This window comes from Labrus bergylta, chromosome 22, assembly GCF_963930695.1.
Source record: "Labrus bergylta chromosome 22, fLabBer1.1, whole genome shotgun sequence".
Classification (NCBI taxonomy): domain Eukaryota; kingdom Metazoa; phylum Chordata; class Actinopteri; order Labriformes; family Labridae; genus Labrus; species Labrus bergylta.
Window position 1 is genome coordinate 1,706,558 of NC_089216.1, and position 11,860 is coordinate 1,718,417.

At 40.1% G+C, this 11,860-nt stretch overlaps 1 protein-coding gene across 5 annotated transcripts; it reads left to right on the top strand.

Moving 5' to 3' along the window:
• Positions 1-95: 95 nt before the first annotated feature.
• LOC110001398 (NLR family CARD domain-containing protein 3-like) lies at positions 96-9,841 on the top strand. 5 transcript variants are annotated; one of them, XM_065950557.1, is made up of 11 exons: positions 96-252; positions 920-1,016; positions 1,206-1,295; positions 1,900-1,998; positions 3,200-3,298; positions 3,523-3,578; positions 3,725-5,495; positions 5,596-5,769; positions 5,905-6,078; positions 6,751-6,797; positions 7,188-9,841. In XM_065950557.1, the coding sequence occupies exons 2-11, from the start codon at positions 928-930 to the stop codon at positions 7,715-7,717; spliced, it is 3,129 nt and encodes a 1,042-aa protein (XP_065806629.1). In that variant the 5' UTR covers positions 96-252; positions 920-927; the 3' UTR covers positions 7,718-9,841. The 5 variants fall into 5 exon arrangements, with proteins under 5 accessions (XP_065806629.1, XP_065806632.1, XP_065806630.1 ...); XM_065950560.1 differs by having other exon boundaries at positions 5,905-6,020; positions 7,188-7,327; XM_065950558.1 differs by lacking the exon at positions 3,200-3,298.
• Positions 9,842-11,860: the final 2,019 nt, after the last annotated feature.

An 11,860-nucleotide genomic window follows, 5' to 3' on the forward strand; every position in this document is an offset into this window, starting at 1 on the left:
GAGACAGAGAGAGAGAGAGACAGAGAGAGAGAGGGAGAGAGAGGGAGAGAGAGAGAGACAGAGAGAGAGAGAGAAAGAGAAAGAGAGAGAGAGAGAGACAGAGAGAGAGAGAGACAGAGAGAGAGAGAAAGAGACAGAGAGAGAGGATGGAAACCGAAAGTAAACTCTGTGGGGATTTCCAGGTTATTTGCGCTCCGTGAATTTTTGTCAAAAAGAGCAACAAGGAGACTGAAGTGTTGGAGGAGGGTTGACGTAAGTCGTAGTTTGTGATCTCGTGTTTCACCTGTTGTGACGTCAGAGGAGCTAATGAGTGTGTGTGTGTCCGTGTGTGGTTTACAGCCGAAGTGCGTAGCTCCTGTTTTTAAGTTGCAGTAACATGACACGTCATGTTGTAACCTGAGTAATTCAAGTTAATTGGGTTTGTTTACGTCATTGATGTTTTTTCATTCAGGAAGAATTCAGTAGTTGGAGTTTGTAGTCTGACGGTTTTAAGATTTAACACAATAATAAAACTCTCTGGTTAAGTTTCAGAGATAGAGCGTCATTTATTTATGTGGCGTTCAGACAGTTAACACGCATGCGCATTCGAAACTTAACTTCGTCATAACACGTCACTGCTGTATAAAGAAGGTGAAAAGAGAAACGTGAGACTTCAAAACAACATAACATGGGGAAGATGATTCAATGAAATATGAAATGTAATGCATCATAAATGAAAGTTACATTTATTATTAATTAATAAACTGACCAGATTTGATTTGTTTTGATCAACTTTTGTCCCTTTCCTCCACACAAACACATTTACTGTAATATTTAAAATCATTTTAAATTGTAGTGTCTTTGTATTAAATGTGTTTTATTGTGATGCACTTATCAAACACTTCTCACCTCTTACAAAGTTTCCTCTCTCGTGTTGCAGCTGAAGAGATGGCTGAGAGGAGGAAGAAGAGGAAGCTCAGTGCTCTTCTGTCTGAGGAGTCTGAACAGCCAATCAGCACCAGCGCTGAACTTTTCAGGTACTGTTTCAGCCAATCGTTGAAGAGGAAGTGTGGCGTCAAGAGGAAGGGGGAGGGGGAGTGTTGTGGCAGACTCTTCATGTATCAGAATCTGAACAATGTTTCACCAGTGGTTCATGAAATTTAAATGTGTAAACAACAATCAGTTTGCTGTGTTTTATTTTGTACTTTAATTTAAACTACTTTCAGTGATACTGAGTCCACAGCACCCGGTGATGTTTCTATGAAGAGTGATGGATCCATGTACAAGGGGATTGATTTTGGTCACAGCAATCAAAGGTAATTAAATGTACTCTGTATACTCTGGACCAGGGGTCTCCAACCTTTTTTATCTGAGAGCTACTTTCAAAAAATTAAAGTGGCCAAGGGCTACTTGCATCAAATCGCTTGCATTTATTTACATAGCTCAGCTGAATTAAGCTACTGTTTGTACATTTGTACTGTTTGTGTGAAATTGCAATAAGCCAATGTTTATCAATAATCTTAAATTCACATCAATGTCCAAGAAAACATTTGCAAACTTCATACTTGTTTTTATGGGCCAAATATATGAATAGTGGGAAGAGGTGCATTTACCGTCGTCAGATTTTTATTTTTATTTTTAACACAGTCGGTCAATCTATAGACAAGCTACTGAAAACCTGCCCGCGAGCTACCTGTAGCTCCCGAGCTACCTGTTGGAGACCCCTGCTCTGGACAATATTTTGAGTTTTGAAAAATTTTAGTTGCTTTATTAGCATGATGAATAATCGCCAATGAGCCAGTATTTAATTTTCAAACTTTCTAAATGAAATGGAAAAATGTATGCCCAATTACCAAAAAGTTAAACATTAAACATTTTTAACACATCTGTCAAACGTCTAATATGTTGATCTCCTTACAGCCAGACGACGGGGAGTTCCTCAGCACCCAGCGTCGTTTCTATGAAGAGTGATGGATCCATGTACAAGGGGATTGATTTTGGTCAAGAAGACAAACAAAGGTAAATTAAAGGATTCTGTGAAATACAGAAAATAGTTGTCATGTTAAAGCATATCAAGGTGAAGATTTATAAAGAGGGTTAAAGAGGTGAATTCAGTTTTATCATTTGTGATTTTGAATGCAGCTTTTGCTGTTTTTATGTTTGAGTGTGATTTGATTGTGATGAGAGGATCTCTGAGTTTGTAATGCAAGAAAACATTTCTGTTCAAACGGACAATAAAGTCTTATCTTATCTTATTTGTGAATCTCTGGAAACTGAACTGTGTCCGCTAGATTAAGATGACGTCTTCATACCTCTGTTATTCATAAGTAGGGATGTGACTATTTGATGGACACACTCACCTGTTGTAGCTGTTCATCAGGAGGCCTAAAGGTCCAATCAGTGAGATGTGTAGAGAGTGAGATGATAAAGGTATCTTACTATCTGATCATTAAGGAAACATGCTATGTTGAAGTGCTGGCTTCTCTGACTACAATGCAGCAGCCAGTATGTCCTCCTTCTAACTTTAGATTCTGCTCCTGAATGCTCTGGATTTGTTTGGACCAGAGAAGGTAGACGCTTTTAAGGCGACCCCCGACCGTTTTGGACACCCCTCGGTTTGCCAGATATGAGAGCAGTTATCAGGTCAACAGGTGTTGCAGCGATGGAAGCGGTCAAGAGAAGTGGTTCAGATAGAAGTGATTGTACCCGACCTAAAAAGCCTCTGCATGTTTCTAATAAGCTTCACGAGCAGAAACGTGCTCAAACTAGGATCAATATTGGAGATGCTTTTGAAAAATGGAGAGAGGTTAGAACACAGAAAGGTTTACAGACCCATGCAGAGCTGGATAAACACTGAAGCTTCAGAGTCCACCACATGGTGACCTGAGTGAGCATCCACTCTAGAGAGGGGGGGGGGGGGGAGACAGCTCTCTACAATGTTTAGAATTTAGACTGCAGTACCCATTTAAGGCTGAAGCTCATCCTCTTTTCCTGTTTCTAGATTGATTGAAAGTTAGGTTCAGACAGCTTTTCTGAAATGGAAACTTCTGTCTTTGTTCTTCATAACAACTCTTCAGACATGAATGGGTGAAGTCACTGAGACTGAGTCTGTGCTTTTTTACAGTCTTTGGTTAAAACCATTGAACTACAGAGTCAAAGTTAACAGTGGTAGTACAAACATGTTTTAGAGATCTTGTTTCATTTGTTGATCTCCTTACAGAGGTCGGAGAGGGAGTTCCTCAGCACCCAGCGTTGTTTCTATGAAGAGTGATGGATCCATGTACAAGGGGATTGATTTTGGTCTCAAAGACAAACAAAGGTAATTTAATGTAAACCACGAAAAGCATGGAATAGAAATTATACAGTGCCGACTGCTCTTGCAGTAGTTTGGATGATTTTGCTAGCTACACTATGCCAAACCGGTCTACTCTAGAGGAACCTTCCTTAGGTATTAGGAACCATTGGATAGAAAGGAACCTAGAGACTTGAAATCTGATACATTACTTAAAGGAATAATTTGACTTTTCCTGTTCATACCTACAGCGGAAAGAAACCCGGAAAAGAATCAAACCGCCAGAAAGACATTGAGGAATGCATTAGTAAGTGTTTTGTACTTGCTTCTCTTGGAGAAGGAATACGTTTTCTGTAAGGAAAATTTGCAAAGTTACCTTTTAAGGAAAGTACTTGTTGATAAGTCATATCAAAATAAAAATGTTTTTATTTAATGTGCTTTTCATTGTTACAGGGGCCAGTCTTTTATTGGTAGAAAATAAGAAGTTTAAAGAAGCAATGCAAAACAAGTTTAAGATGGTATCTGAAGGTAATGGTGACTCAGGGAACTCTCTGGACAGCATATTCACAGCGCTCTTGATCACCATTCAAGAAAGTGAAGGGCCTCATGAAGAACATGTTTTCAGAAGTATCAAACAAAAGTCGGCACCAGAATCTCTTAATAACACGGTCAACCTCAGTGACATCTTCAGCTTTCTGCCTGAACAGAAAAGAACAGTCCTGACGAAGGGCGTGGCAGGAATTGGAAAATCATTCACTGTGCAGAAATTAATTCTTGACTGGGCCGAGGGGAGAGAAAACCAGGACATTCATTTCATTTTCTGTCTTGCTTTCAGAGAGATCAATTTGAGTAAAAATGACAAAAGTCTGCATCAGCTTCTGACTGAAAGTCACCCTGTACTCCACGAACTTAAGAATTCAGAGGATCTTGTGAGAGCCAGGGTCGTAGTGATCCTGGATGGCCTGGATGAAAGTCGGTTTGAACTGGACTTTAAGAACAAGCAGGTAACATCTGTCAGTGAAGTAACATCTGTGGCTAATCTCCTTGCAAACCTCATCAAGGGTAACCTTCTTCCGAATGCTAAACTCTGGATAACTTCCCGTCCGGCAGCAGCTGATCAGATCCCTGCAGAGTTTGTCAACATGGTTACAGAGATCAGAGGGTTCAGCGACCCTCAAAAAGAGGAGTACTTCAGGAGGCGATTCAGTCGTGACTCGGGCCTTGCTGACAGAATAATTTCACACATTCACTCATCGCCGAGTCTCGACATCATGTGCCAGATCCCAATCTTCTGCTGGATTTCCGCTGTATTATTCAAGGAGATCTTTGAAGGACATGAGAAGGCCGACATCCCGAAGACTCTTACGGAGATGATGGGACATTTCCTGTTCGCCCAGATAGTACGTAAAAATAGAAAATACTATGAGAAGACAGAGGAAAACAAAGACCAACTGTTGAAGACAAACAAGGACTTGCTTCTGAAACTTGGCAAGCTTGCGTTCATCCACCTGCAGAAGAACAACCTCATCTTCTACGATGAAGACCTTCAAGATATTGGCCTAGACCAAAAAGAGGCAATCATCCACTCTGGATTCTGCACTGCAGTCCTCAGGGAAGAAGAGGTCTTTTCTCAGAATAAGGTCTTCTTCTTTGTGCACCTGACCGTACAGGAGTTCTTCGCAGCACTGTATGTGTATGACTGTTTCACAAACCACAAAACAAAAGAGCTCAGCGACTTTCTTAATCTGAAGGGCAAGAACCATACCCTACTTGATCTCCTAAAGCTGACAGTTGAGAAAGTGCTGGAGAAAAAGAACGGCCACTTGGACTTCTTCATGCGATTCCTCCTTGGCCTCATGGTTGAAGACAATCGTAGAGTTCTTAAGCGTCTGCTGGAATCCCCAGACCCAAGCCAAGATACCGAAAAGAAAATCTTAACTCACCTCAAGGCGATACGAAGGACCCTTCCTCCAGAGAGTTGTATCAGCCTCTTCCAGACCATGGTTGAGATGAGGGATCACAAAGTCAAGGATGAAATTGAGGAATACCTCAGATTGCCAGAGCGTGCCAAAACAGAGTTGACTCCCCTGCACTGCTCTGCACTGGCATACATGCTGCAGGTATCGAAGAATGATCTGGAGCTGTTGGACTTGAAGAGTTTCAACACAACAGACGAAGGAAGAAGGAGACTGATACCAGTAGTGAGGATCAGCAGGAAGGCAAAGTAGGTTTAATGCTTCCCAAGCCTGATAAAAACGTTATTATATATTTAGCCTTATCCTTAAATGATTGCACTTTTCCTTCATCATATTTTCCATCCCTAGATTAGCACTATGCAAAGTGACAGAAGAATGGGTTGATCACCTGGCCTTTGGTCTTAAGTTCCCCTACTTACCTTTAAGAGATCTTGATCTGAGCAACAATGACCTGAAAGATTCAGGAGTAAAGCTGCTCTGTGGTGGACTGTCCACTCACTGCTGCAGACTGAAGATACTGAGGTATCGTAAATTTTCTTTACATTGGTTCTCTTATATTTGTTCAAGGATGCAAGACAATTACAACTTGCGATAGGTTTTTATAAGAGTGCATTTCCGACCATGCATGCTAACAAACAAACCACTCTGTTTCCTCAGATTGTCAGGTTGTCTGGTCACAGGAGACGGCTGTGCTCATCTGGCCTCAGCTCTACAGTCCAACCCCTCTCATCTGGAGGAGCTGGACCTGAGCTACAACAATCTTGGAGAAGAAGGCAAGAAGAAGCTGTTTAAGCTGAGAGATGATCAACAATACAAGCTCAAAAAAATCAAGTAATTATGACGCTTGAGTTACAGTTTTTTGACTTTTAGATTTAGAGTATGTTACTGGATTAACACTGCAAACTGTTCTCAGCATCGTCAGGGCATATGCAGATTAAATTCCCATCCTCATCTGGTTTCTTATTTAAGAATGTTATCAGCACTTAGTCGGACAATGGACGTAGCAGTAACTCCTTCGATTAGATAAGAAAAGATAACCAAGAGTCATGGGAAGAGGTATTTGATCAACAAGACCATGGAGAAGAATTTAATGTTAAAGATCAAAGTAATTCTTCATTCAGATGGATTTAGACATATAGTAGGTAGATAATGCCTTCTTGACAACTGTACCGTGCCGAAGCACACCTCTTCCAAGCGTGCCAGGGCCAAGGAAGTGTACCGAGCTTGAGCACAGATCGGAGCACTCATACTAGTCAAACGAACTGGACTTTAGGGGTGAAGCGTGCTTAGGCACGGTACGGATTGCCAGTGTGATCGCGCCCTAAATGTATTTGAACAGCCGGAAAATGTCCACTCAATGCATTCAGAAGTAGATATGACTTTTTACACTAGAACCCAGTGATTAAGTTCCCACACACAACAGCTTCAGTAAAATCTCCTTTTTTAAATGATGCAGTCAAAACAACATAAATTCTAGATACTTACTCTTCTGTTTCTTCACAGCGTTGATCATGGTGGAAATCACAGGATGATACCAGGATTAAAGAAATGTAAGTACACGAAGATTTGCCGACCAAAATGAACATCAGTGATTTGGGGATGTACATTTCTTGCATTTAACATTGATGGAGCTACAGTAATAAAACTAAGATTCAATGCAGCGTGGTTCCTCAAATCAACAAGCTCTGTCACTATGGTTGACAAACAGTATAAAATTAAGTTGGAGGGAATGAACTGTTAGTCAAAGCTGTTTTTAAAGTTTGTTTTTCTATGGGATCACTGACACTCTTTGTGGAGGGAAGGTCCATGACTTTTTCTTTGTCCCTTCACTGAAGTTGAGTCAATCAACACTGTACTCGGTGCTCCCAGCTGTGACCAAAAGCTACTGTGTTTTATGTTCTGTCTATGCTGTTGAAATCAAATGTTTTTTTGACTTCCAGATGCCCGGGAACTCACTTTCGATCCCAACACAGCCCACAATAATGTCACTCTATCTGAAGGGAACAGAAAGGCCACCTGGGAAGTGCAGCCGTGGCATCCCCATGACACAGCCATGTTAGATCAGAGCCAACAGGTGCTGTGTGAACAGGGTCTAGATGGGAGCTGCTACTGGGAGATTGAGGCATTGCAACCCTTAAGGATTGGGTTAATGTACAAACCCACTGGGGGGAAAGGGGATGCGAATGATTGCAAGCTGGGATACAATGATGAATTTTGGTTTCTACATTGCTCTAAAGATGGTTGTTATGTTCTGCACGACAACGAGAGAATCAGTGTTTCTTCATTCAGTTCACGCTCTAGTCGGGTTGGAGTGTACCTTGATTGGCCGGCTGGCACTCTGTCGTTTTATAAAGCTTCTTCTGACAGTCAAACCCGCCTCCATACCTTTAAAACAACGTTCAATAGGCCCGTCTATCCTGCTGTTGAACTCCAAGCTGGTTCCTCTGCATTACTATGCCAGCTAACATAAACATGCTATCACTGCTTTTACACGAGCAACCAAGGGTCGGAATCAGTGGAGCTGTATGAGGCATTGAAACAAAGGAGAACCAACAGACTTAGTAAATCTTATAAAATACTTTCTATTGCCTAACAAGACAAACTTTCTAACAACCGAATCAACTTTGAGATGCATATCGTTATTAGAAATTGGTCATAGACTTCAGTTTTTTAGATTAGCACTTGTCTGCTGCTGTGTCTGCCTCACAGAACTCTGCTAGTGAAACAGGACGGGAGGGTCCGGGGGAAAGTGTGGAGAAAGGAGGAGAAGAGGGAGAATAAAGAGCATTGTTTTGTTCTGGAAATCAGAAAGTTGCACAGTGAACCTTTAAAGTTTCTCTTGTGCTGAAAAGTAGGAGTAAGAAAGTTCCTTAAGCAAGGCAGTAAAAGAACAAGACGTCTAATTCATTGAGGACTCAAGCTGTTTCTTTATAGTCCAATCTTTCAAAAGTCTACACCGGTAACTTTATGAAGCATAATCATCAACTACAAGCTCAGTCGTTTTGTTTACTCGTATAAACTTTATTTTTGCATCTTATGCTGAGGCAGAAAAATCCTTGCTACTTTTTACTTGAATCATTTCATCCTCCTTTTTTTACATCAATACAGAATATAGAATGCATTAACCAATCAGTGGGACTTGAGTATGCAGCTATATAACATCAAAATATATATTTGTTTTTATGTTAGAACCCCACCATAGTGTAACCTAAGTGGTGGCATATAAAAAATGCATGATATAATCTATTTTAACATTTTGTCAGGGTTATAACATACTACAAACCAACCATTGTCATCTTTACAGAAAATGTTAAATGACCCATGATATGTAGACTATAAAAAGCAGATTGTGTTCAAAGTTCATACCAGTATAACCTGTTGGTATCAGTATCAGCTGGTTATGAATTATGTTATAATTGTTTGCAGTATTCATTGTTTTAGGTTTGGGGTCTGTTTGTTGAAACTTTTATACATCATATATATTATCTGAACATTTTTGCAACACCAACATTTCCATCAATATCATCTTTACTCAGTGTTAAGTATTCCACCTAATGTAGAAGGTGGACATAACCATAACTTAACTGTTTAACGTTAGCATTGGGAGAATATCAGCATGCTAACATTAGTTTAAGTACAGCCTTAAAGAGTGATTAGCATGTCTGTAGACTCTCAGTCCCAGTATACCTCTTCTCCCTATGACTATGTCTAGGGGGGAAGGTTGTCCTGATTCTTGTAGGAATGGAGGGGTAGGAGGAAGTGTTGGGGCTACACGGCCCTTTGAACAGAGATTCTACAGGCACACTCCAAACCCAGTGTTACGCCTATCAGGTAACGATGTCCCGTCTGTTTCAGTAACTACCATCGACGACTACTGATGACGTTTCAGCGTCTTGAAGGGTCGTCCCATTTTGTAGTGGGAGGTTTCACCGCTACCCCTTGTACCTCTTTTCTGAGGGGCAAAAAGGCACTTGAACACAAGGGGAATAAGTTGAGATTAGAAATGGGACTGAGTTTTAAGTCTATAGTCTTTTTTTTACTTGTTTATGGTATCCATTTCTCATGGTCATGATTTCTTATCGTACATACAAGACCATTCTCTTGTGTGTGGGTGGGTGGGTGGGTGGGGGTAGTATGCTCTGTGTGGTTGTGGAGGTAGACTTGGGAGGGTGGTAGGTTTTAGATTATTAGGCTATAATGTTATCTGGTTTTATTAGCTTTTCATCATACGTATTTTGATGTGTTTAATTGTGTTTGGTATTGTTTTGGTGTAAACCTGCCCAGACAGAATCCAGCTCTCATAATTGAGATTAATATATGGTGTACATGATCCCTAACAAATTAAATTAAACTCAAATTTCATTTAAAATGCATGATTAAGATTTTCATGCAGCTTGTTTTTTTAACATTGTATAACATTTGGTGTTTAGTGAAAAGCCCTTAAATCTTAATGTTTGTGTTGTGTATGTTAATGATGTATTCATATTTGTCAAGGTTTTTGACAGCATCATTTCAATTACTTTTTTTAACTGCATTTGTGTACTCTCTTTGTATTATGTGATGAATCAGAAATAAACTTTCACTTTTAGCACCAGCATGCTGTTTAATCTTTTAAACAACAGGAGCACATACGATCTCTCACAGCCACTCATGTAGTAATAAACTCCAACACTGCTAAAACATAGAAACCAATAATTGAGCTAACTGTTAACCAAGCTACACCACGAAGATCAGAAGTTACAATTTAAGCTAGCAAAGCATAACGTGGTGAGCCTAAATTACTCAATAACAGAGTATTAGTCACGGAAAAGTTTTTTATAATAATTTCGGAGATTCTCACAAACATGTTAAATGGAAAAATATGACTCTTAAAAAGAAAAGGGTATCTTATTTACAAATATTTTAGCCAAGCTTATTAGGCCTACACATAAACTTAGCACGGGGACAGCATGGTGCAGACTGGCAACGACACACGGGCTGCACCGGTCAAGTCTGCACGGGCCCCAGCAGAGGGCGCTCATGTTACACAAAGCATCAGTCCCAGTACTTGTCTGATAAACGTGTCTTTGAGTAGAAAAGTTAAACCCCGATTTCTTTGTGTCTTTTTGATGAACAAGCTGATGATTGGTGTGTTTAGGAAGTGGGTTTAAATTGTGTACTGTTTCTCTTGAATTGAACAAACCAGCACTCTTTGTCTTAAGTCACACATGAAGAAAATGTACATTCACAAGACCGTTAATAAACTCCAAGAACCACCACGTGTAAAGAAACATAATGGCTTGTCCACATACAGTATCTGTATGAGTGCTTCACAGATTTGGCTGACATTAAAGGGCGGGGCCGTCTGGCTGCCTCGGGTCCCAGCTGTCACTCTCAGACAAACTGAGGGAGGGTGGGGCCTTTTCATTCGTGTTTCTCCTCAAAGAGTCCTGACTTCCACAAAAGAAGGATGCAGGGTGAATAATATGGTAGAAGTTTGTTTGGTTATATATTCTAAAAATACATGCCAAACAATCAAGAAGACACAACTGAATTTATTTAAAGGAAATATACTTATTTACTATTCAAGTGTTAAACAACAGGAAGACAAATGTCACTGATACATGTACAGTATGTCGATACAGCGACAGCCAGAAGAGCTGAGCTTAGCTTAGCTTAGCTTAGCACAAAAACTTCACACAGGGGGCAACAATTCTCCTGGCTCTGTTCAAAAATACAAGCACCGAATAACACATTAGGGCCCGACTGATATGGGATTTTATGGGCCAATATGGATCTAAATATTTGGGAGGAAAATAAATCATATACCGATATATCGGTCGATATCTTTCTTAGGTCTATCTTCGATCTGCAGAGATGGCTATAGACACATTTAAGACAAGATGGTCACTCACCTGGAAAGTAACTGCGCATGTCTGTGCCTCATCGCTTTACACCCTGGAGAGTGATAACGCTTGTTGTAATCCAAATAGCGCCCTCTGCTGGTGAATTAATCTAGTAGTTACGGCGCATATCTGCGATAAAATTAGCGGACACCGATCGGCCAATTAATCGGTCGGGCTACAACACATCATGTTTGTTTAATCTCTAAAAGTGGTTGTTTTTGTTGTGTTGCCAGTTTTGATGCTAAGCTAAGCTAATACTCTATCGATTCAAGCTTAGTTTTAATGTTTGACAAACAAAGTGGATTGATTGCTTAAATGTAAACCATATTGAATTTGCTTTGATCAGTTCCCAAATAAATAAAATGTTGTTTCACTCGAATTATCCCGTCTGACATCGGATCATCGCTGGAGTCTTTGTTGATCGTTATTATCATAATACGGATTTCATGTACAGCTAAACAGACAATAGCAACATAACCGATAAAATGAGCCGTGCACGCCATGGCCTCATCAAATATTTACCTCACTTATGGCCAAGAATTATTTATTACTCAAGCCATTATAGTAATTAATAATCCATTATTTATAGTTTAGTTCCTTGCTAACATGCTAACAGTTGTTTCCTTTGCTCGGTTATAGCCTACTAAGCAAAAATTGCCTGATTGTGTACCTTTATCAAAATGTACCTCTCAAACTCAATTAAAAACGTTTTAGATTATGACAATAAC